The 26,106-nt window shown below is 44.7% G+C and overlaps 1 protein-coding gene across 1 annotated transcript; it reads right to left on the reverse strand.

Annotated features, from left to right (window-relative positions):
* Positions 1–87: 87 nt before the first annotated feature.
* LOC115161987 (pancreatic secretory granule membrane major glycoprotein GP2-like) lies at positions 88–20,994 on the reverse strand. The gene is made up of 9 exons (XM_029712855.1): positions 20,701–20,994; positions 19,897–20,039; positions 19,564–19,668; positions 9,918–10,078; positions 9,278–9,413; positions 2,994–3,088; positions 1,334–1,499; positions 933–1,047; positions 88–537 (listed from the first exon to the last, which is right to left on the reverse strand). The coding sequence occupies exons 1-9, from the start codon at positions 20,786–20,788 to the stop codon at positions 362–364; spliced, it is 1,185 nt and encodes a 394-aa protein (XP_029568715.1). The 5' UTR covers positions 20,789–20,994; the 3' UTR covers positions 88–361.
* Between the last annotated feature and the right edge of the window lie 5,112 nt (positions 20,995–26,106).

Raw genomic sequence — 26,106 nt, forward strand, 5'->3', positions numbered from 1 at the left:
GGCAATAACCTCACAATATTACATCTCACTGAAATATGTTGTCATAGACATTGAAAAGGTCCGAAATATTACAATTAAACGCCATAAACAGCTCTTTGAAATACCTTTATTTTTTCTCTAGAAAAAAAACAGAAAACTCCTTGCAGAGACATGTTTTCATTTACAATCTTCAAAATCCCTCTAATTTCTACAGTGAGATTTTATTTACACCCCAAACTACAGTCAATTCATACATTCGTCTTTCCTTATGCAGAAATGTAATGTGTGTTTATGTGTGCATGCATGCCTGTGCATGCTTTAATTTGTGTGTCTGCGTGCACCGGTTCATATCAGTTCTCATTGCTTGAACTGCTGGGTTAGATCAGCGGGCCACCTCTGAGTTGTGGTGTATGTTGGATAAGGTGAGCTGAGCCTCCTGTGTTGGGTAGGAGCGTCTGGTTCGCAGCCACAGCCTCCCAAACACTCCAGTGAACAGCAGCAGGACTACAAGTAGGCCTCCCAGGACAAAGGTCTCCACCGAGGGCACACCTCCAGAGTCTGCAGGGCAAGAGATCGGTCAGCCACATGCAGGGACGTATTCACTAGGGCACCGCTTAGCAAAACCATTTTAAAACGGAAAACATAAATGAGCTGGGGTGTGTTCAGCAGGACACAACATTTTGGAACGTTCAGGCCAGCATACCGGAGTCACCTCTTCACTGTTGATGTTGAGACTGGTGTTTTGCAGGTACTATTTAATGAAGCTGCCAGTTGAGGACTTGTGAGGCGTCTGCTTCTCAAACTAGACACTCTAATGTACTTGTCATCCTAAACTTTTGAACGGTAGTGTACCTCACTGTTTCACTCTAATACAACATTTTTATCTCGACTGAACATGACCCAGTACAGTATGTTGGTTATGGTAAATAAAGAGCCTTTATTGGGAGACTTACTCAGGCTGGGTTGGTCACTCTCAGGCAGACGTCGCCTGATTGGTCCATAAGATACTGTATGGGCTGCAGTGACATCTCTTCTCATCCGCCCATTGTTATCCTCACCAGAACAGTTCTGTTAAATGAAGGGTAGTAATCAACGATAGAAATTAGGGAGACATATTAAGGTACAGCAAGCAAATATATATAGTTTAATTACAGTACTATTACCCAGTCTAATTACCATATTTACTTTTTGTTTTCAATTTTCCAAAATGAAAGTTCATTGCAATAATAGACATAAAAAAATCTGTTTGTTTTGTTGTCTATTTTATGACAGCAGTGGGCCCTTGCTATACACTAGGGTTTGAACGAGTCAGTGGGCATCATCTTTATGAAGAAAGGGGGGAGGGATCACTCACAGGCTGACAGACCCCAAGTGTGTTGTGACAGATCTGAACATTGCAGTGGAGAAACACATCCTTGTAAGAGCTGCCCACGAACTTGAACATTTGTATCCTGAACATAGCCTCTGGCCCCTGTCCATTCTTCAGCACTGTCAACGGTTCGTTTGACAAAACGGGGCAGCTGAGACAGACCGAGAGAGAGCCAGAGAAAGAGAGAGAGCCAGAAAAAGAGAGAGCGAGCCAAAAAAAGAGAGAGGGAGCCAGAAAAAGAGAGAGGGAGCCAGAAAAAGAGAGAGAGAGGGAGTCAGAGAAAGAGAGAGCGAGACAGAAAAAGAGAGAGAGAGACAGAAAAAGAGAGAGGGAGCCAGAAAAAGAGAGAGGGAGCCAGAAAAAGAGAGAGGGAGCCAGAAAGAGAGAGAGAGGGAGTCAGAGAAAGAGAGAGAAAAAGAGAGCCAGAAAGAGAGAGAGACAGCCAGAGAACAAGAGGGAGCCAGAGAAAGAGAGAGGGAGCCAGAGGGAGAGAGAGGGAGCCAGAGAAAGCGAGAGAGAGCCAGAGGGAGAGAGAGCGACAGAGAAAGCGAGAGAGAGCCAGAGGGAGAGAGAGGGAGCCAGAGGGAGAGAGAGGGAGTCAGAGGGAGAGAGAGCGACAGAGAAAGAGAGAGAGAGCCAGAGGGAGAGAGAGGGAGCCAGAGGGAGAGAGAGCGACAGAGAAAGCGAGAGGGAGCCAGAGGGAGAGAGAGCGACAGAGAAAGCGAGAGTGAGCAGGCAGACAAAGCAGGCAATGGATCGTATCAGAGGCAGCATGTGCAACTGTTGATTAAGATATCATACATTTTAGAATGTGTTTGTTAATAAAACTCAGGATTTTAATGGATTTCCCTATAATTCCTAGTAAACTATTCTAACATCTGGTACAAAAAAAACTGGTGTAGAATCTACAGTCACTTGTTTTGATTGAACACATGCCAATGTAAGAGCAGAGAACTTTGCTATTGTGACATATCCATCTTTCATAATGGGAATGCAAACACATTAACATTAGTATTCTTGGAATGACAAGACAAATCCTCCGAAGTGTTTTGTCCTCAGATGTAATGAACAAAAGTCCTTGTGCAAGTCATTGCTGTGCTGTTGCTAACAGTACAACATACCTCCTGGTTGTCAAGGACATGCACAGTTGTTGAGCTGAAATGCATATGGCTGATGCAGTGTTCACGTCATGTTGAAAACTCAGGACCTCAGATTTAAAATGAACGTAAGTTATTTGCGTAGAACTTCCTATTGGTTGAGTCTGATACTTCCCAAGTGGGAAACTCTGATATCATCTTTCTACCACAAGTAAGCAAGTCGGAAATTTTGGAGTTTCCGACATGACATGAACGCGGCATCAGACAGGGCCCGGTCCATGTGACAGGGGTCTGAAGTTGTCACCCCCAGGTCTCTTGTCTAAGCAATTCAGCAGCTCTTATTTCATATTTCAACAACACCATTCCCAGAGGACTGTGTGCTGGTGTCAAGTGTGGTTGAAAATGTGACACTAGAAAAATATAAATTTTTATAGGCCTCCATAACATATTTATGAATTCTATCAAACAGAATGAAATTTAAAGCAAGATGTGGTGAGAGGGGCTTATAATACACAGTGATATAATGTTTGACTTCCCTTTGAACAGACCTGTCCTTGATGAAGGTGTACTGGATGTTGCTGTACGGGTCGTTGGTTGGGGTAGCCCAGCATCTCTCCACACGCAGCAAAAGATGAGCCGGTATCTAAGTGAGAGTGAGACAAACCAGGACCGCAGTCAGTGACACACACACACACACACACACACACACACACACACACACACACACACACACACACACACACACACACACACACACACACAAAGAGGTGACTCAGGCCTGCAGTCATTAAATATTTTGACCAGGTCAACAGATAGAGAGTAAAACACCAAAAATGCATGCAGAGCAGAATTAAGACAAAACCCGCTAATTATCAAAATCCAGAAAAGAACCGTTAAATTCTACAACCACCTAAAAATAAGTGATTCCCAAACCTTCATAACAAAGCCATCACCTACAGAGAGATGAACCTGGAGAAGATTCCCATCAGCAAGCTGGTCCTAGGGCTCTGTTTACAAACACAAACAGACCCCACAGAGCCCCAGAACAGCAACACAATTAGACTCAACCAAATCATGAGAAAACTTAAAGATAATTACTTGACACATTGGAAAGAACTAACCAAAAAACTAAGCAAACTGGAATGCTATTTGTCCCTAAACAGAGAATACACAGTGGCAAAATACCTGACTACCGTGACTGACCAAAAATTAAGGAAAGATTTTACTATGTACAGACTCAGTGAGCATAGCCTTATTGAGAGAGGCCGACGTAGGCAGACCTGGCTCTCAAGAGAAGACAGACTATGTGCCCACTCCTAGTCAAATGTACGACCATATTAGAGAGACATATTTCCCTCAGATTACACAGACCCACAAAGAATTAGAAAAATAAAATGTACAGTCGTGGCCAAAAGTTTTGAGAATGACACAAATATTAATTTCCACAAAGTTTGCTGCTTCAGTGTCTTTAGATATTTTTGTCAGATGTTACTATGGAATACTGAAGTATAATTACAAGCATTTCATAAGTGTCAAAGGCTTTTATTGACAATTACATGAAGTTGATGCAGAGTCAATATTATCAATACACCCTTCTTTTTCAAGACCTCTGCAATCTGTCCTGGCATGCTGTCAATTAACTTCTGGGCCACATCCTGACTGATGGCAGCCCATTCTTGCATAATCAATGCTTGGAGTTTGTCAGAATTTGTGGGTTTTTGTTTGTCCACCCGCCTCTTGAGGATTGACCACAAGTTCTCAATGGGATTAAGGTCTGGGGAGACTCCTGGCCATGGACCCAAAATATCGATGTTTTGTTCCCCGAGCCACTTAGTTATCACTTTTGCCTTATGGCAAGGTGATGGCATCCTGGTCGCTGGAGGTTTTGGAGTCAAGGATTGACTGGACATGGGAACAATTATTTGACCACTGCAACAACCTGCCGAGGGAGCACGACGGACACGAGAGGCAGGCCCAAAAATTGGGGGCACACGGGGAGTGGGGCAGAGCCACCCGCCAGTCCGGAGCCGCCAGAGCCGCCCGCCAGTCCGGAGCCGCCAGAGCCGCCCGCCTGTCCGGAGCCGCCAGAGCCGCCCGCCTGTCCGGAGCCGCCAGAGCCGCCCGCCAGCCTGGTGAGTCCTGTGCCTGCACCCAGGGCCAGGCCTCCTTCATGTCTCCCCAGCCTGGTGAATCCTGGGCCAGAGCCGCCAGAGCTGCCCGCCAGCCTGGTGAGTCCTGTGCCTGCGCCCAGGGCCAGGCCTCCTTCATGTCTCCCCAGCCTGGTGAGTCCTGTGCCTGCGCCCAGGGCCAGGCCTCCTTCATGTCTCCCCAGCCTGGTGAATCCTGGGCCAGAGCCACCAGAGCCGCCCGCCAGCCCGGAGCCGCCAGAGCCACCCGCCAGCCCGGAGCCGCCAGGGCCATCCGCCAGCCCAGAGCCGCCAGGGCCACCCGCCAGCCCGGAGCCGCCGGAGCCGCCAGGATCGCCCGCCAGCCAGGCGCAGCCAGGGACGCCCGCCAGCCGGGCGCAGCCAGGGACGCCTGCCAGCCGGGCGCAGTCAGGGTCGCCCACCAGTCCTCCGGCACGGCCAGGGGCGCCACCTAAGTGGGCGACGCCGAGGGAGGAGCGGAGGCCACGTCCCGCACCTGAGCCGCCGCCGTAAGAAGGCCCACCCGGACCCTCCCCTTCAGAGTCAGGTTTTGCGGCCGGAGTCCGCACCTTTGGGGGGGGGTACTGTAACGCCCTGGCCATAGAGAGGGGTTTTTGTTCTTTATTTTGGTTAGGCCAGGGTGTTACATTGGGTGGGCGTTCTATGTTAATTTTTCTATGTTTTTGTATTTCTTTGTTTTGGGCCGTGTGTGGCTCCCAATCAGGCACAGCTGTAGTTTGTTGTTGCTGATTGGGAGTCACACATAAGTAGCCTGGTTTTCCTTTGGGTTTTTGTGGGTGATTGTCTTCTGTTAGTGCGTTTTCCTGACAGGACTGTTTTGCTGTCGTCTTTGGTTTATTTTTGTCAAGTGTTCTCTTTTTTCATATTAAAATTCTAATGATGAACACGTCCTCCGCTGCACCTTGGTCTAATTCTGACGACGGCCGTTACACAAGGTGCTCCATCATGCTGGAAAAGGCATTGTTTGTCACCAAACTGTTCCTGGATGGTTGGGAGAAGTTTCTCTTGGAGGATGTGTTGGTACCATTCTTTATTCATGGCTGTGTTCTTAGGCAAAATTGTGAGTGAGCCCACTCCCTTGGCTGAGAAGCAACCCCACACATGAATGGGCTCAGGATGCTTTACTGTTGGCATGACACAGGACTGATGGTAGCGCTCACCTTGTCTTCTCCGGACAAGCTTTTTTCCGGATGCCCCTAACAATCGGAAAGGGGATTCATCAGAGAAAATGACTTTACCCCAGTCCTCAGCAGTCCAATCCCTGTACCTTTTGCAGAATATCAGTCTGTCCCTGATGTTTTTCCTGGAAAGAAGTGGCTTCTTTGCTGCCCTTCTTGACACCAGGCCATCCTCCAAAAGTCTTCGCCTCACTATGCATGCAGATGCACTCACACCTGCCTGCTGCCATTCCTGAGCAAGCTCTGTACTGGTGGTGCCCCAACCCCGCAGCTGAATCAACTTTAGGAGATGGTCCTGGCGCTTGCTGGACTTTCTTGGGCACCCTGAAGCCTTCTTCACAACAATTGAACCGCTCTCCTTGAAGTTCTTGATGATCCGATAAATGGTCGATTTAGTTGCAATCTTACTGGCAGCAATATCCTTGCCTGTGAAGCTCTTTTTGTGCAAAGCAATGATGACGGCACATGTTTCCTTGCAGGTAACCATGGTTGACAGAGGAAGAACAATGATTCAAAGCACCACCCTCCTTTTGAAGCTTCCGGTCTGTTATTCAAACTCAATCAGTATGACAGAGTGATCTCCAGCCTTGTCCTCGTCAACACTCACACCTGTGTTAACGAGAGAATCACTGACATGATGTCAGCTGGTCCTTTTGTGGCAGGGCTGAAATGCAGTGGAAATGTTTTTGGGGGATTAAGTTCATTTGCATGGCAAAGAGGGACTTTGCAATTCATCTGATCACTCTTCATGACATTCTGGAGTATATGCAAATTGCCATCATACAAACTGAGGCAGCAGACTTTATATTTGTATTTGTGTCATTCTCAAAACTTTTGGCCACGACTGTATATTAGGTGAAATACCAAAGCGTGCCATCACAGCAGCAAGATGTGTGAGCTGTTGCTACATGAAAAGGGCAACCAGTGAAGTACAAACACCATTGTAAATACAAACTACACTGATTATTCAAAAGGATCCAACCCTTTTTTTCAATTTTCTTCTAAAATGACATACCCAAATCTAACTGCCTGTAGCGCAGGACCTGAAGCAAGGATATGGATATTCTTGATACCATTTGAAAGGAAACACTTTGAAGTTTGTGGCAATGTGAAATTAATGTAGGAGAATATAACACATTAGATCTGGTAAAAGATAATACAAAGAAAAAAACAACCATATTTAAAAAAGAAAAATGTATACCATCGTCTTTGAAATGCAAGAGAAAGGCCACATTGTATTATTCCAGCCCAGGCACTAGATGGCAGCAGTGTATGTGCAAAGTTTAATACTGATCCAATGAACCATTGCATATCTGTTCAAAATGTTGTGTCAAGACTGCCCAAATGTGCCTACTACAGTAATTGGTTTATTAAGAACACCTACTCTTTCCATGACATAGACTGGCCAGGTGAATCCATGTGAAAGCTATGATCCCTTATTGATGTCACTTAACCAGTTAACCAGTTAAATGTAATCGAAAATGTAATCTACGTAATCTCCAAAAGTAATTATTTATCATGAGAGGGCCATAAACAATAACTAGTAATGCGGCATACTCAAAGAAAGGTTAAAATCTCACCTTTCTGGTAAAAATAGTTTTACATTGCTGAGGTGTAGTCACTTTTAAGGACACAAGCTCAAGTATACAGTACAAATATCATACAAATATGAAAACGTGATGTATTTCTTATAAAACAAAACTGTATGAATAAGGTTGGAAATTACTGATATGCTTTCTAAATACAGCATAATCAAATTATAAAATGACTAAGTGTAAGATTTCACCTTCCTTATAAGTGTAAAATACATATTTGTATGTTTAGTGTTAGAGAAAATGTACATATTTTCTTAAGGTCTCTCTTGATCAAAACGTCTGCCCCCTTTTATACTTCAACTATTTGCACATTGTTAAAACACTGTACATGGCCATAGCATTTGAAATGTCTATATTCTTTTGAAACTTTTGTGAGTGTAAGGTTTACTGTTCACTTCTGATCATTTCATCTTTATTTATTATCTATTTCACTTCCTTTGGCAATATAAACATGTTTCCCATGCCAATAAAGCCCTTTGCATTGAATTGAATTGAGTGAGGATTGAGATACTGTGGGGAGAAATAGAAAGGGAGAGAACTAGAGTCCAAGTTGTAGTTAGTATGCAGAGCAGTGATAGAGGCAGGGGGTCAGAGAAATGATAGAAGCAGGGGGTCAGAGAGGTGATAACAGCCTGTGATAACAACAGAGAGGCAGGGGGGTCAGAGCAGTGATAGCAGCCTGTGATAACAACAGAGAGGCAGGGGGGTCAGAGCAGTGATAGCAGCCTGTGATAACAACAGAGAGGCAGGGGTTCAGAGCAGTGATAACAGCCTGTGATAACAACAGAGAGGCAGGGGGTCAGAGCAGTGGTAGCAGCCTGTGATAACAACAGAGAGGCAGGGGGTCAGAGCAGTGATAACAGCCTGTGATAACAACAGAGAGGCAGGGGGTCAGAGCAGTGGTAGCAGCCTGTGATAACAACAGAGAGGCAGGGGGTCAGAGCAGTGATAACAGCCTGTGATAACAACAGAGAGGCAGGGGGTCAGAGCAGTGATAGCAGCCTGTGATAACAACAGAGAGGCAGGGGGGTCAGAGCAGTGATAACAGCCTGTGATAACAACAGAGAGGCAGGGGGGTCAGAGCAGTGATAGCAACAGAGAGTAGAGAGGATCAAGAGCAGCAGCACTCACATTACTGTCCAGTCTGTCACAGACTGAGTAGTTGATTAGCTGCCCACAAGGTCTAGTGTCCAATATAATTGTCATTTTACATTTGAGTAATTTAGTAGACGCTCTTATCCAGAGTGACTTATAGGAGCAATTAGGGTTAAGTTCCTTGCTCAATGGCACAACGACAGATTTTCACCTAGGCTGCTCGGGGATTCGAACCAGCGACCTTTCAGTTACTGGCCCAATGTCTCGTAACCACTAAGCTACCTGCCGGCGACACCCTACTTGACAAGTACTGTATGTGTATGGTCAGGGCCAAAGAATGGGGTTATATCCCAAATGGTACCCTATTCCCTATGTAGTGCCCAATGTGCCCTGGTCAAAAGTCATGCACTATATAGGGAATAGGATGCCATTTGGAACGCAAACTCTGTCTATGGTCAGGGCCAAAGACTGGTCATTCAGCTCAACATTCACTAAAGGTGCTTATCTTTATCCAACAAGAAGCACAAATGGCTCAGACACAGTAAACTTCTACAGATTATAGGGTCTGTTATGGATCATTCAAATTCGGTACCGCATTTGTTGGTACTTCCAGTAACCAGCAGATATTTAGTTAGGCTAGTTATCTTTACATGATCAGCTCTGATTTCATATTTCAACAACACCATTCCTAAGAAGACCGTGTGATGGTGCCGAGTGTGGTTGCAATATACAACAGATAACAGATACAGTACATGACACTGAATCAAACAGAAAGAAATCACACGGTGATCTTTACCATCAACACTTTAACGTAGACGTTGTCGTCCAGGGTCAGGGAGGGCACAGTCGTCCACTTGTCCTCAAAGTCTTCGTCTTTATAAAGCAGCATGGACACAGAGAAGTTCCCATCTTCTGTGTTCAGAGTGATGGTCCTGGAGAGAATAGTACAGATGTATAGGTGCAGCGCTCGAGTTACAGTTAGAGGGGCGAATCCTAATTTACACTAAAGTCACATTTTTTGACACGAATGACTAAAGTGAAAATTCGACTTTAGTGGAAGTTAGAATGACCTTTTAGTCATTTAGCAGACGCTCTTATCCAGAGTGACTTACAGTAGTGAATGCATACATTTCATACATTTTTTTGTACTGGCCCCCCGTGGGAATCAAACCCACAACCCTGGCGTTGCAAACACCATGCTCTACCAACTGAGCCATAGAATCATCCAAACGAGATCTTAAAGGTGATTGGATCGATGTTTTCTACAAACTGTAAGCACCACATAGAACATAAAACGTCCTCTTTTAGATAAGATGCTTTGGTCAATAAAGACTGTGTGAACAATCGTAAATGAAAGTTTAAATCATGTGTTAGTGAACTCGTAATGTAAACCTATTACCAAATGTGATTTTTTAAACCTTAGCTAGATATCTTACTTGACATCCACTCGGATCATGTTTTCCCCACTGGGTTGCTGTACCATGTAGTTTATTGGGTAACGGCAGACGAACGTGATGTTGATGTAGTTCCTTGTGACGACATCCAAATCGTTGTTGCGTATGGTGTTTATGAACATAATATGTGTATCATCTGATGCCTAGAAGGACGTCAGAAAACAACAGTGTCAAGGAAACATGAAGGACCTATAAGTCTATCAGTCAGACAAACGTGATGTACTGGCTGGCTTGGTACATTATTCCACAGCTAAATGAGTCACTTAGGAAGTAACCATGACATACGCAACACAAATATAATACAATTTGAATACAACTTGTGTAGACTTTACCATCAAATGCTTGCTTACAAGACCTTCCCAAAGACGCACAGTTTAACCTTTAACTACAGTGGGCTAAATCAGGGTCACATAGTCTTAATCAAATCTACTTTGAAACAAAAGTATCCACCTCACACACATGGTTATGGGCTTTAAAGCAGAAGACACCTGTACCAGGTCAGATATAGAGTTGAAATGTATTCATTTTTTGTTTGCATCCCAATATTACACTTTATATATATCACAGAAGACTGAAATATAACAAAACGGTTTTACATAGAAACACCAGATTTAAGGAGGTTTTTTTTCAAATAATGTTCACTATTTATGAAATAATGAAAATTATACATTCCACCCATGAGTCTACGAGGTCATTTGACTACAGGAAAGGGCTACAAATAATAATACAAATAGTAATACAATACAACACACAAGAATGGAGCTATATACAGGAAGTACCAGTACCCCATCAATGTGGAGCTATATACAGGAAGTACCAGTACCCCATCAATGTGGAGCTATATACAGGGAGTACCAGTACCAGATCAATGTGGAGCTATATACAGGGAGTACCAGTACCAGATCAATGTGGAGCTATATACAGGAAGTACCAGTACCCCATCAATGTGGAGCTATATACAGGAAGTATCAGTACCAGATCAATGTGGAGCTATATACAGGGAGTACCAGTACCAGATCAATGTGGAGCTATATACAGGGAGTACCAGTACCAGATCAATGTGGAGCTATATACAGGAAGTACCAGTACCCCATCAATGTGGAGCTATATACAGGAAGTACCAGCACCAGATCAATGTGGCGCTATATACAGGGAGTACCAGTACCAGATCAATGTGGAGCTATATACAGGGAGTACCAGATCAATGTGGAGCTATATACAGGAAGTACCAGTACCATATCAATGTGGAGCTATATACAGGGAGTACCAGTACCAGATCAATGTGGAGCTATATACAGGAAGTACCAGCACCAGATCAATGTGGAGCTATATACAGGGAGTACCAGATCAATGTGGAGCTATATACAGGGAGTACCAGATCAATGTGGAGCTATATACAGGGAGTACCAGATCAATGTGGAGCTATATACAGGGAGTACCAGATCAATGTGGAGCTATATACAGGGAGTACCAGATCAATGTGGAGCTATATACAGGGAGTACCAGATCAATGTGGAGCTATATTCAGGGAGTACCAGTACCAGATCAATGTGGAGCTATATACAGGGAGTACCAGATCAATGTGGAGCTATATACAGGAAGTACCAGCACCAGATCAATGTGGAGCTATATACAGGGAGTACCAGATCAATGTGGAGCTATATACAGAGAGTATCAGTACCAAATCAATGTGCAGAGGCATGAAGTATTTGAGGTAGATATGTACATGAAGGCAGGGTAAAGTGACTAGGCATCAGGATAGATACTAATAATAATAAGGTATTTGAGGTAGATATTTACATGAAGGCAGGGTAAAGTGACTAGACATGAGGATTGAAAAAAATACGGTATTTGAGGTAGATATGTAGATGAAGGCAGGGTAAAGTGAATAGGCATCGGGATAGATAATGATAAGAGTAAAATAAAGAAAACAGAGTAGCAGCAGCGAGTTATGCGTGTAAAAGTTTGTGTGTAATGTGTATATTCACTGAGTGTACAACATATTAAGACACCTGCTCATTCCATGACATAGAGGTACATGTGAATCCAGGTCAGTTTTGATCCCTTATTGAACTCATTCAGTGTAGATGAATGGGAAGAGACAGGTTAAAGAAGCCTTGAGACAATTGAGACATGAATTGTGTACGTGTGCCATTCAGAGGGTGAATGGGCAAGACAAAATACTTAAGCGCCTTTGAACGGGGTATAGTAGTAGGTGCCAGGCGCACCGGTTTGTGTCAAGAACTGCAACACTGCTGGGTTTTTCACGCTCAGCAGTTTCCTGTGTGTATCAAGATTGGTCCACCACCCAAAGGACATCCAGCCAACTTGACACATCTGTGGGAAGCATTGGAGTCAACATGGGCCAGCATCCCTGTGGAATGCTTTTGACACCTTGTAGAGTCCATGTCCCGACGAAATGAGGCTGTTCTGAGGGCAACTCTTCAGTAAGAAAGTGTTCCTAATGCTTGGTACACTCAGTGTATAGTCTAGTGAGTGTGCGTCCGGACAGTACAAGATAGAGTCAGTGCAGATAGTTTGGGTACCATTAATTGACTATCTAGCAGTCTGGTTATCTAACAGTCTGGTTATTTAGCAGTCTGGTTATCTAACAGTCTGGTTATTTAGCAGTCTGGTTATCTAACAGTCTGGTTATTTAGCAGTCTGGTTATTTAGCAGTCTGGTTATCTAACAGTCTGGTTATTTAGCAGTCTGGTTATCTAACAGTCTGGTTATCTAGCAGTCTGGTTATTTAGCAGTCTGGTTATTTAGCAGTCTGGTTATTTAGCAGTCTGGTTATTTAGCAGTCTGGTTATTTAGCAGTCTGGTTATTTAGCAGTCTGGTTATTTAGCAGTCTGGTTATTTAGCAGTCTGGTTATTTAGCAGTCTGGTTATCTAGCAGTCTGGTTATTTAGCAGTCTGGTTATTTAGCAGTCTGGTTATTTAGCAGTCTGGTTATTTAGCAGTCTTATGGCTTGGGGGTAGAAGCTGTCATGGAGCCTGTTGATCCAAGAGCTGATGCTCCGGTATCATTTGCCAGATGGTAGCAGAGTTTTTAGGACCTTCCTCTGACACCGCCTGATATAGAGGTCCTGGATGGCAGGGAGCTCGGCCCATGTGATGTACTGGGCTGTCCGCACCATCCTCTGTACTGCTTTGCAGTCAAGTGTGGTACATTTGCCATACCAAGCGGTGATGCAGCCAGTCAAGATGCTTTTGAGGATACGAGGGCCCATGCGCATTCTTTTCTGCCTCCTGAGGGGGAAGTGGCGCTGCCCTCTTCACAACTGTGTGGGTGTGTGTGGACCATGTTAAGTTCTTAGTGATGTTGACGCCAAGGAACTTGAAGCTCTCAACCTGCTCCACTACAGCCCCGTCGATGTGGGTGAGGGCGTGCTCTCCCCTCTTTCACCTGTAGTCCACGATCAACTCCTTGGTCTTACTGACATTGAGGGAGAGGTTGTTGTCCTAGAACCTCACTATGTCTCTGACCTCCCTGTAGGCCTTCTCATTGCCGTCAGCGATCAGGCCTACCATCATCGTGTCGTCAGTGTTGGAGTCGTGCGCGGCCACTCAGTCGTTGGTGAACAGGGAGTACAGGAGGGGACTAAGCACACACCCCTGAGGGCCAGCATGGCGGAGGTGTTGTTGCCTACCCTCACCACCTGGGGTCTGTCCGTCAGGAAGTTCAGGATCCAGTTGCAGAGGGAGGGTGTCAGTCCCAGGGTCCCAAGCAGGGTGATGAGCTTGGAGGGGACTATGGTGTTGAACACTGAGCTGTAGTCAATGAACACCATTCTCATCACAAACCCTGCTACATTCACCAAATGCCTGTATGCACGTATGCTGTAAGTCACTTTGGATAAAAGCATCTGCTAAATGGTATATATTATTACATTATTAAAAGCCATTCTTCTTTAGCAAACTCTTTCCTTAGTCTCGTGTGACAAGACTGTTAACATAAATGTCAAATTGAGTAGCTGGCCAGTCCACGCAAGATTTGGTTCTGGGTTCCAAGATGACACTTTCCCCAAACAGAGCCTCTATGTACAGTAGGCAGCAACCCTGTGGTTTTCTGTGACTGAAGAATGTGCGATTATTACAGTGGAAATGTTTAGTAGGCAGAAACTATAAAGAGGGGTTAGATGATAAGGTGTGACAGGGTTGTGCTCAGATCCATGTTGAGGGTTGTGCACGGATCCGTGTTGTGGGCAAAATGGTGTACTGGTCCCATGACCATTGAGAAGGATGAATTTACCCTTGGCCTTACTGTCCAGACTTAACAACACCAGGGTATATATATAGCCCCCATTGGGCCTACCACTCACTATGTTTGGCCCACAGACGTCTGTCTCAAATGTCTCACTATTCCCTATATAGTGCACTACTCTTGAACATGGGCCCATAGGGCTCTGGTCAAAAGTAGTGCACTATTGTATATTTCGGGTAGGGTGCCATTTGGGACAGAGATAAACTAATGTCTTAATTACTCTGTAGGAAAACTGCTCACTGACCTTGGGTTCTTATAAATGGTTCATTAACAAACTCATATTGCATGTAATTTGACAGACAGAGACCACAATGATAATGGGCGATAAGACCTTCAAATTAAATTTATTTCTAGTTAGATCATTTCACTTTTCAAGTACATTCCCACTTACTAACCTCTCTGGTCCTCTGTGTACCTCTCCCGTCCTGTCTGTTCCTCTCTGGTCCTGTCTGTACCTCTCCGGTCCTGTCTGTACCTCTCCGGTCCTGTCTGTACCTCTCCCGTCCTGTCTGTACCTCTCCCGTCCTGTCTGTACCTCTCTGGTCCTGTCTGTGTACCTCTCCGGTCCTGTCTGTGTACCTCTCCGGTCCTGTCTGTGTACCTCTCCGGTCCTGTCTGTGTACCTCTCCGGTCCTGTCTGTACCTCTCCGGTCCTGTCTGTACCTCTCCCGTCCTGTCTGTACCTCTCCCGTCCTGTCTGTACCTCTCCGGTCCTGTCTGTACCTCTCCCTTCCTGTCTGTACCTCTCTGGTCCTGGCTGTACCTCTCTGGTCCTGGCTGTACCTCTCCGGTCCTGGCTGTACCTCTCTGGTCCTGGCTGTACCTCTCCGGTCCTGTCTGTACCTCTCCGGTCCTGTCTGTACCTCTCCCGTCCTGTCTGTACCTCTCTGGTCCTGTCTGTACCTTTCCGGTCCTGTCTGTACCTCTCCGGTCCTGTCTGTACCTCTCCCGTCCTGTCTGTACCTCTCCCGTCCTGTCTGTACCTCTCTGGTCCTGTCTGTGTACCTCTCTGGTCCTGTCTGTGTACCTCTCTGGTCCTGTCTGTGTACCTCTCTGGTCCTGTCTGTGTACCTCTCCGGTCCTGTCTGTACCTCTCCCGTCCTGTCTGTACCTCTCTGGTCCTGTCTGTGTACCTCTCTGGTCCTGTCTGTGTACCTCTCTGGTCCTGTCTGTGTACCTCTCTGGTCCTGTCTGTGTACCTCTCCCGTCCTGTCTGTGTACCTCTCCGGTCCTGTCTGTGTACCTCTCCGGTCCTGTCTGTACCTCTCCCTTCCTGTCTGTACCTCTCCCGTCCTGTCTGTGTACCTCTCCGGTCCTGTCTTTGTACCTCTCCAATCCTGTCTGTGTACCTCTTCCGTCCTGTCTGTGTACCTCTTCCGTCCTGTCTGTGCACCTCTCTGGTCCTCTGTGTACCTCTCTGGTCCTCTGTGTACCACTCCGGTCTTGTCTGTACCTCTCCCGTCCTGTCTGTACCTCTCCGGTCTTGTCTGTACCTCTCCCTTCCTGTCTGTACCTCTCTGGTCCTGGCTGTACCTCTCTGGTCCTGGCTGTACCTCTCTGGTCCTGGCTGTACCTCTCTTGTCCTGGCTGTACCTCTCCGGTCTTGTCTGTACCTCTCCGGTCTTGTCTGTACCTCTCCCGTCCTGTCTGTACCTCTCCGGTCTTGTCTGTACCTCTCCCTTCCTGTCTGTACCTCTCTGGTCCTGGCTGTACCTCTCTGGTCCTGGCTGTACCTCTCTGGTCCTGGCTGTACCTCTCTTGTCCTGGCTGTACCTCACCCGTCCTGTCTGTACCTCTCCCGTCCTGTCTGTACCTCTCCCGTCCTGTCTGTACCTCTCCCGTCCTGGCTGTACCTCTCCCGTCCTGTCTGTACCTCTCCGGTCCTGTCAGTGGGGTTCAAGAGGTTTAAGAGGGTCTGTTCCTACCTCACAAGGTGAAACGAAGGAGTGTTTCTTAACTATGGCATTCCCTCCTTTTCCCAAACAGCTTCTAATCCCAAATGCAAAGCAGGCTTAAAACTTTCACTAGGGCTGGAACCTTGTAAAACTACTGCGAGGGTAGAGAGAGGGAGAGATCCCCCCCCACAGTGTTAACATTCCGCTCGCTTTACAAGAAATGCCTCTGTGCATTCTAAGCAAGCATCACATTGACACTCATGGTCTTAAGTACAGATTTTTACCACACCAAAGTTAAAAGAGCTGTGGTACTGCTGCCACTGTATGAGACCGGGCTGGGAGGGATTATAAACGGCAGGAATACAAAGTGGACCAAAGGAAAAGGAAATCTCTGAGGGGGATTTTAACCTTGGAATTGTATACAGTACTTGCGACATTTGTTAAATGCACAAAAGAGGAACAATGGGTAGCCTACATATTGAAGATGCACATTTTCATCCCCAGAATCTTTTAATGTGTTTATTTTGAATGGATAAAGCTAATAACATAGTTAAGAATTCAATGGATTCTACAAGAACCAATATCACTCCCTAAAAACACACCCCTATGGAAAAATCCTTGGATAGCTTTTCAGAATTCACCGATAAATTGACCCACATGGAAAACGAAAGGTATAGAAACCATAAATTACTTCTTGGGTAATATAAAATTATTTCCATGACAGAATTAAAAAGCAATTTGGAGTGACCAATGTAGACATTTTCAAATACATGTAACTTACAAGTTTTATACCATACAATTTCTATCTGAAATCTTTTGTTGAGGGAATCCTATTTGAGTCCAAAAAGGATACTATATGTTAGGTAAGATATACTAAACCTTGCAGAAAGCCTATCCTACTGGCAATCTCTTAGAACAAAAATATACTATTGGAACCAAGACCTAAAAAGAACTGGTGTTGGCACAAGATGGAGGGACTGTATTATAACTTAACAAACTTACAGTTCAATGTATGCTTAAGCCAGTATAAAATAATGTACAGAATGCATTATACAAGAGAAAATCCACAAATTCTACAGCACAACGGCAGTCATGTCTTAAGTGTAAAACAAACAATGACTCAATATTTCATGCCTTCTAGGAGTGCTATAAATTCTAAAAGTTATGGTTCGCGGTAGACAGTTGGCTATCAGAAGTTTTACAATTTTAAAAATACCTTTTAATCCGTCTATCTGCATTTTTCAAGACATGGCAGCCGAACGTGCGGTGAGATACCCACTGTGTTGGACAATCCTTTTCTCGTCAATCATTTTGAAAATAAAAATGCATTATTCTTATTAACTAGAAATGTAATGATCAGATCCTCCATCGTTAAGACATTGGATGAATCAAATGCAGTATTATTGAAAAAATGCGAGCTACAGAAATAAACTAAATAGAACAATTTGAAGCAGTGTGCCATAAAATTAAAGCACTAGAAATAACCAATGGATGAAAAGTGAAAACAGTATGTTATTATGAGAACAAACAACATAGGTGTCGATACTGTGGGAACAGGTCTGAGCAAATATGATGTCATTAATGGTTGTTGAAATGTATTCCTCTTTTTTTCTTTATGTTAAGGTTGGGCGTTAAATCCTAGCCAATGACATGTCTAGTTTAGTGGATCCATGTCTATGAATTGTTAAATTGTCTATTGTTCTTGTCTATTGTCTAAAAACCAAAATAAAATCTTACAAAAAAAATAAAAAGATTTATTGCTTGGCTATTCAGCAGGTCTGAAAACACGCTCCTCATTTCTATGTCAACCCTGATAATTTAGAGCTAAGCTCCCACCCATCCTTGCTGCTTTGAATAAAGTCTAGTAGCTCTTGGGAGGAACGACACCCATTTTCATATAGGCTACTTATCCATCCCTCTTTCCTTTCTCTGTCTCACTCTCTTACTCTCTCTCTCTCTCTCTCTCTGTGTCTCTCCCTCTCTCGTTCTACAGATTCCAAGATTATTACAGTGCAGGAAGCTGATATCTGAGGCCTACACTCTGTTTATTAGGTACACCACCCCATTTACAAAAATGGTCTGCTCTTACAGACAGTGACTCACGTGACTTTCTATATAAAGCAGCCAGAAAGGCATGGAGTCATTAAATTATTGTTCAACTGAACATTAGAGGGGGCAAAACGAGTGACCTAAGCGACTTTGAGTGTGATATGATCGTTGGTGCCAGGCGTGCAGGTTCCAGTATCTCAGAAACGGGCGACCTCCTGGGCTTTTCACGCACGACAGTGTCTATGGTTTACAGAAAATGGTGAGACAAACACAAAACATCCAGTCAGCAGCAGCTCGTTGACGAGAGGTCGAAGGAGAATGGCAAGAATTATGCAAGCTAACAGGCTGGCCACAAACAGAAAATAATGGTGTAGTACAACAGTGGTGTGCAGAACGGAATCTCAGAACGTACGTCGGTCCTTCTAAAGGAAGGGCTATTGCAGCAGACGGCCAGACCGGGATCTACAGTGGGCACGCGACCACCAACACTGGACTATAGAGGAGTGGAAAAACATCGCCTGGTCTGACGAATCCCAGTTCCTGTTGCGTCATGCTGATGGTAGAGTCAGGACTTGGCTTAAGCAGCATGAGATCATGGACTCATCCTGCCTGGACTCAACGGTACAGGCTGGTGGCGGTGGTGTAATGGTGTGGGGAATGTTTTCCTGACACACGTTAGGTCCCTTGATACCAACTGAGCAACAATTGAACGCCACAGTGTATCTGAACATTGTTGCTGACCGAACCAAATAGAGCATCTTTGGGATGAGATGTAACGGGCTATTTGCAGCATGAATGTACCTCAGTCCAATCTGCAGCAACTGCATGATGCCATCGCGTCAGCATGGACCATCATCCTTGTGGAACATTTCCGAAACCTTGTAGAATCCATGCCTTGAAAAATTCAGGCTGTTCTGGAGGCAAAGGGGGATCCGATCCGGTACTAGATGGGTGTACCTAATGAACTGGCCTGTGAATGGATATGTCATTTATAAAGGAAAACAAGAGGTGTTATTTATGCTAGTCATTTTAAGCATTGCGTCTATCCAAACTCCTATTTAGCACACACAAACTAGTGCAGGGAGGTTCTACAATACTACACCAGACAGGAGGCCAGAGCTCAGTAAAACAGAAGTGCATCGTAAAATTAGGTAATTTACTTTGATGGGGATTTTATGTGATTGGTGAAAGGAATCCCAGCTGTAGTTTATCTCTATGTTCCTGGTACTAATGTCTTTCTACTTTGTCTGGGTAGCTCTGAATGACAAAGGTTACTACTTTGTTTACTTCACAGATTTAAATCCTTCATAGTTGGCGTACACAAGTAAATGTAAATCTTCCAAAGCAATCATTACAGAATTGCAATGCCCCTGAAATGAAAGGGCATGTCCAAAGGGAAAAACTCAGTCTTACCATGATCGTCCCACAGTCAGAGAGATTAGTCTTGATGCTGAAGACATAGTCATCTCCAATCTCAACACCACGGCATTCCGGGTCATTTAGGTGCAAATCCCAGACCTAAGAGAGGGGATTACTAGAGAGTTGCAGTAGACCCACGTGACAGCCTAATATTAAAATGGTGATTTGGTTTTGGGTGTTGAGATTACTAGAGCAATATATTGCACAATATGACACAGCACATCACAGCACACAGGCAGTAATCTTTAATACCAAATTTAACAGTAGATGAATGGTAAGTAAGCTGTATTATAAAGAAATATTAATTCTAGGTGAAACAGAACTTACATAAACGGGTGGCACATTGTTGAGGAAGAAGGCACTGGGAATGACCACCTCCATCAGGTCATTGGTGCAGAGGACAGTTTCATTCAGCTCTAGGCGAGAGGAAGGAGTCAGAGGGACTACAAATACATCCTGTCCCCCTGACCCTGACATGAAATCACAGAACATGAAATCACAGAACATAAAATTAGATCAAATTAAATCACATCACATGAAATCCCAGAACATGAAATCACATGTGAAATATCATAACGTAAAATGAGATGGCATTAAATCTGTTAAATGGAGTTTTAAATGTATCAATATGTACACCTATACCGTTATTATAAGGGCAGTTGTTTAAGAATGTTCTATGCCACACAGCATGTGACAATATCAGTATTGTTACGGCAAGGTTAAATCTATAGATTCCATTCTCCTACATGTTCCATCACAAACTCCAGTTTCCCCTATGACAACATGCTGCTTCTAGTATGCTTCTGTAATACATGTCATCTCTAGATTTATTGGATCTTATTGTTGAAAGAAATCCATCAAACATTAAACCCACATCAACAAACAGTTCAAAAACAGATGTTCAACTTGACATTTGCTCACGAATAGGGTTGCAAAATTCCTGAAAACGTCCCCAAAATTAATTTGTTTATCAAAAAGCTTGGTTGAAGAGAATTCCAGCTTGGAGGATTCTCTCTGCGTATTCCCTCCTTATTTCAGAAATCCTGCAATCGGAATTTCTGGGGAAAAAACGGGATTATAGCAACCCTCTAGTAGTTGGATCCCAGTGGTGTTGAAGTGAACTGAACTCACCCTCTTCCTCAGGGTCCAGATACACAGCAGAGTTGACTGTCCTCACAGCGAGCAGGAGCCAGCCTAACACCAAACTGGCAGGTGTCATCTTCAAAGTTTCTCTCTCTCTCGCTCTCTTTGGCTTATCTACTGTCAGACACTCACAACCTTAGACTCCTGTCTTCTTGGCACTTTCTCCCAGATTTTTGAAACTTTTGAGCTATTCACCACAGTGTAGCTGTCAGGTTCAGATGTAGTTCCCCCTCTGAGTGCAGCCCTCCAAACACAGCTCTAATGAACAAGGACTGGGACCCAGCCTCCCTCCTTTCTTCCCTCTCTTCAGACCTTAAAGGCCCAGTGCAGTCAAAAACAAGATTTTCCTGTGTTTTATATATATTTCCACACTATGAGATTGGAATAATGCTGTGACCTTTTGAAAATGATGATAATGCCCTTTTAGTGTAAGAGCTCTTTGAAAAGGCCGCCTGAAATTTCAGCCTGTTTTGGTAAGAGGGAATTTTGGCCTTCCATGGTGACATCACCATGTGGTAATATTTAATAAACCAATAAGAAAGAGTTCCAAACCTCTCTGCCAATAACAGATCATTTTTGTTTCTTTTTGACCATTTGAATTGAAAAACAATCACAGTAGGATACTTAATTGTTGCCCAGACATGATCTGATATTGAGATTAAAAACAGCTGCAATGGACCTTTTTAAAAACCAAGCCTGAATGATGTCCCCACCAACAATGAGATTACACATATGAATAGGGGGAACCGAGGTTGTAAGTAGTAGTCCAAGGTAACACATAAGTCTGCATCGCAAATGGCACCCTCTTCCCAATATATTGCACTACTATCTGTCAAAAGTAGCACACTACGTAGGAAATATTGTGCCACTTGGGCTGCAGCCATACAACTAGGCCGTTGAAGGAGATGCCCTCTTAGTAAACATCTTACAACTACGTAACTACGTCGTCTTACTACACACATCAACAAGCAGACTCATTAACATGTAAACAGGGGCAATAGTACATGGGTGGTACTGCTCTTTTGTCTGCCGTCTTTTGTACATACATTTTAAAGGCCATTGTGAAATCTTTACTGGTGCGGGAACCCCAGTCAATGGCTAGGTCCCAAAGGGCACTCTATTCCCTATATAGTGCACTACTTTCGACCTGGGCACACATAGGGCTCCGGTAATACACTATATAGGGAATAAGGTGCCATTTGGGATACACAAAGTGAGATGAAAAGAAGGCCTGCCAACGAGTCAAGGGCAGTTCACTGACACTGCCAATGCTCTAACGGTGTGTGTGCGTGTGTGTGTGTGCGTGTGTATGCGCGTGTGTATGCGTACGTGCGAGGCTGTAACAGACAAGGAGCACTGGAAAGCAAGCTAGAACATGAGGAACATTTTAAGAAAATTGTACCATTTTTTTTTTCTTTGGAATGTAACTTTTTACGAGTTGATTTTTCAGCCTACATTTTACTGACATAGAAACATGTTTTTTGGGGTTTTTTTTGCAAATAAGACTAGCTGAACAGTTAAACTGTGATTGTCTGTTATTATCCCACCAGACAAACAGCTTCAATGGATCCTCTCAACGGATGAGATTCCCCCAAAACTCACAAAATCCACTTACTGTATGATGTAAAGGACAACAGCTTCCTTCCTGCAAACTTTTTACAAAGCCCTCGACGAGGCCATTAACAACTGAGTTTGACATGAACGTCATATATAATAATACAAAAGTAGCAGGTTCAAAACAGATTAACAAACAACCCTCCTATGACAGCCTTTAATTCTTCAAAAAAGGGATGGAATACCTCAACCAATCAACACAGTGATTACATCATCTGGAATGTTTTCCCTCGTCAGAATATCAACATTTGATGAAGGATGTAATGATGTCACGTTATCCCGTATCTGGAGAGGTCATGAGCAGTCTTTTTTTTTCGGGTTTATTTTTTATTTTTTCGGGTGGAGTTGATTTCAGATCCAATAACTGATAATGATGCTTGTTCTGTAGGCATTTTCTGAAATCAAACTGATAATACATGATCTACTGTAAGGTGTATTTTGAGCAGTGGGGAATACAGAGAGGTAAAACATCACAATATTTCACTGCAACTGATTAAATGGAATCATACAAGCAGCTCCTCATCGGAATGAGATGGAAGCTGAGTGTCGAAGGAAGAGCAACACACAGCATTTAAACCCATTTCAAAACCTCCCCGGTTTCCAATCTGTGGCAACAAGTGAGCCAACTATTCTGTACCAGACAGACAGATCTGGTCACCCCCAAAGCCAATTCCTCCTTCGGCTGCCTCTCCTTCCAGTTCTCTGCTGCCAATGACTGGAACGAACTACAAAAATCTCTAAAACTGGAAACACTTATCTCCCTCACTAGCTTTAAGCACCAGCTGTCAGAGCAGCTCACAGATTACTGCACCTGTACATAGCCCATCTATAATTTAGCCCAAACAACTACCTCTTCCCCTACTGTATTTATTTATTTTGTTCCTTAGTGTAACCAATGTGAAATGGCTAGTTAGTTAGCGGTGGTGCGCGCTAATAGCATTTCAATCAGTGACGTCACTCGCTCTGAGACTTGAAGTAGGGTTTCCCCTTGCGTTGCAAGGGCCGCGGCTTTTGTGGCGCGATGGGTAACGATGCTTCATGGGGTGTCAGTTGTTGATGTGTGCAAGGGTCCCTGGTTCGAGCCCAGGTTGGGGCGAAGAGAGGGACGAAACCTACACTGTTACATTGATGCTGTTGACCCGGATCATTGGTTGCTGCGGAAAAGGAGGAGGTCAAAAGGGGGGGTGAGTGTAACCGATGTGAGGGACGGAACCTACACTGTTACATTTGCACCCCATTATTTCTATTTCTACTTTGCACTTTCTTCCACTACGAATCTACCATTCCAGTGTTTTACTTGCTATATTGTATTTACTTCACCATCATGGCCTTTTTTGCCTTTACCTCCCTTATCTCACCTCATTTGCTCACTTTGTATATAGACTTATTTTTCTACTGTATTATTGACTGTATGTTTGATTTACTCCATGTGTAACTCTGTGGTGTTGTATGTGTCAAACTGCTTGCTTTATCTTGGCCAGGTCGCAATTGTAAACGAGAACTTGTTCTCAACTTGCCTACCTGGTTAAATAAAGGTGAAATAAATGAATGAAATAAAAATCTAACGGGACCGAATACAATTTCACTTTAAATAGTTTAAAAGACACAAAGTGATATCTAATACTTTACTTACAGGCTTGCTTTTCCTATTTTTGTTATTTTTTATTGGAATAGCTACGTAAAAAGGGGAATGTTTACTATCAATGAAAGACTTGGTCTACTATCAGCACTGTGAGCTGGATGCACTGTGAACTGAGCTTTGAGCCTGCTTATCGGTACCACAGCCTCGTCTGTGGTGGTAGCCCCTGCTGGGGAAGCATGATGGACATCTGTAGCCGCTGCTGGGGAAGTATGGTGGACATCTGTAGCCCCTGATGGGGAGGTACGGTGGACATCTGTAGCCCCTGCTGGGGAGGTACGGTGGACATCTGTAGCCCCTGCTGGGGAGGTACGGTGGACATCTGTAGCCCCTGCTGGGGAGGTACGGTGGACATCTGTAGCCCCTGCTGGGGAAGTACGGTGGACATCTGTAGCCCCTGCTGGGGAGGTACGGTGGACATCTGTAGCCCCTGCTGGGGAGGTACGGTGGACATCTGTAGCCCCTGCTGGGGAAGCATGGTGGACATCTGTAGCCCCTGCTGGGGAAGAATGGTGGACATCTGTAGCCCCTGATGGGGAAGAATGGTGGACATCTGTAGCCCCTGCTGGGGAAGAATGGTGGACATCTGTAGCCCCTGATGGGGAAGCATGGTGGACATCTGTAGCCCCTGCTGGGGAGGTACGGTGGACATCTGTAGCCCCTGCTGGGGAAGTACGGTGGACATCTGTAGCCCCTGCTGGGGAAGAATGGTGGACATCTGTGGCCCCTGATGGGGAAGCATGGTGGACATCTGTAGCCCCTGCTGGGGAAGAATGGTGGACATCTGTAGCCCCTGCTGGGGAAGCACGGTGGACATCTGTAGCCCCTGATGGGGAAGTACGGTGGACATCTGTAGCCCCTGCTGGGGAAGCACGGTGGACATCTGTAGCCCCTGATGGGGAAGCACGGTGGACATCTGTAGCCCCTGCTGGGGAGGTACGGTGGACATCTGTAGCCCCTGCTGGGGAGGTACGGTGGACATCTGTAGCCCCTGATGGGGAAGCATGGTGGACATCTGTAGCCCCTGATGGGGAAGCACGGCGGACATCTGTAGCCCCTGATGGGGAAGCATGGCGGACATCTGTAGCCCATGCTGGGGAGGTACGGTGGACATCTGTAGCCCCTGATGGGGAAGCATGGTGGACATCTGTAGCCCCTGCTGGGGAAGCATGGCGGACATCTGTAGCCCCTGATGGGGAAGCACGGTGGACATCTGTAGCCCCTGCTGGGGAAGCATGGCGGACATGTGAATCACATTTTTCTTTGGCGTACACCCAAAGGTGTTTTGCGTAGCCTTGGGGCCACGTGCACCCCAGCTTGGGAACACATGCTCTAATTAGTAAGTGGTTCAATTTTTCATACCAACACATGAAACCAAAATTGCACTAGCCTACTTGGTGAATTAATTAAAATATCAAGGAGGGCTCCCCCACCTCCCAGTTCCCAATTAAATGAACCCCTGCCTATCAGATTAGAACAAGGTTTACAAGGCCGAGTTCAAATGCCGATATCAAATTCAAAGCAATCGGCAAAGCAAACTGGCACTGTCTGCTTTCTGAAAGGGAAAGAAAAGGGTTGCAGGCTGGCAGCTGCTCTCCAAAGCCATGGTCGGCATGGTCCTAAAGCCAGCCAGTCATTACACTAAACAGCCGTTGCATTTTATTCGGGATTGGAAAGACTTTAGCCTACTTAAAATTGTTGGTCTTGAGCTAGGTAGGGTATGGCAACTTCCATACCATGCCATACGTAGGGTATGGCAACTTCCATACCATGCCATACCCAACTGATGGCCCTGGCATGAAGTCTTTGTTCAAAAAGACAGAAAGAATCAATAGAAAGAGAGAGTTAATGAAAACGGAAAAGTTGCAAATCTGATGTTGAATAGGTTTTGATAGTCTAACAAGGGCCTTAAAGAGATTGAACAGGATCTTAAGCACTTACAAATTCGTAACATATAATACGAATTGAAGGCTTTTCTCTTTTTTTCTCTTTTTTTGCAGGACGTAACATATCATACGAAATGGATGACATAGTACACAATTGTGCACAATTTCCCGGGACTCGTGACCTCTACTTTCAAAACTACTGGATGAAATTATACAAAACATTTATAACGCATCTTTAAGATGACGGCTGCGGAT

This window comes from Salmo trutta, chromosome 25 (assembly GCF_901001165.1).
Source record: "Salmo trutta chromosome 25, fSalTru1.1, whole genome shotgun sequence".
In the NCBI taxonomy this organism is placed as follows: Eukaryota; Metazoa; Chordata; class Actinopteri; order Salmoniformes; family Salmonidae; genus Salmo; species Salmo trutta.

Bases quoted from the DNA above. Each gene is read 5' to 3' on its own strand.
- LOC115161987 (XM_029712855.1), bottom strand. From the start codon at position 20,788: ATGACACCTGCCAGTTTGGTGTTAGGCTGGCTCCTGCTCGCTGTGAGG. The intron at 9,414-9,917 runs GTAAGATATCTA...TATTCTCTCCAG, and splicing joins ATGATCCGAGTGGATGTCAA to GACCATCACTCTGAACACAG. The intron at 3,089-9,277 runs GTAAAGATCACC...ACTCTCACTTAG, and splicing joins TCTACGTTAAAGTGTTGATG to ATACCGGCTCATCTTTTGCT.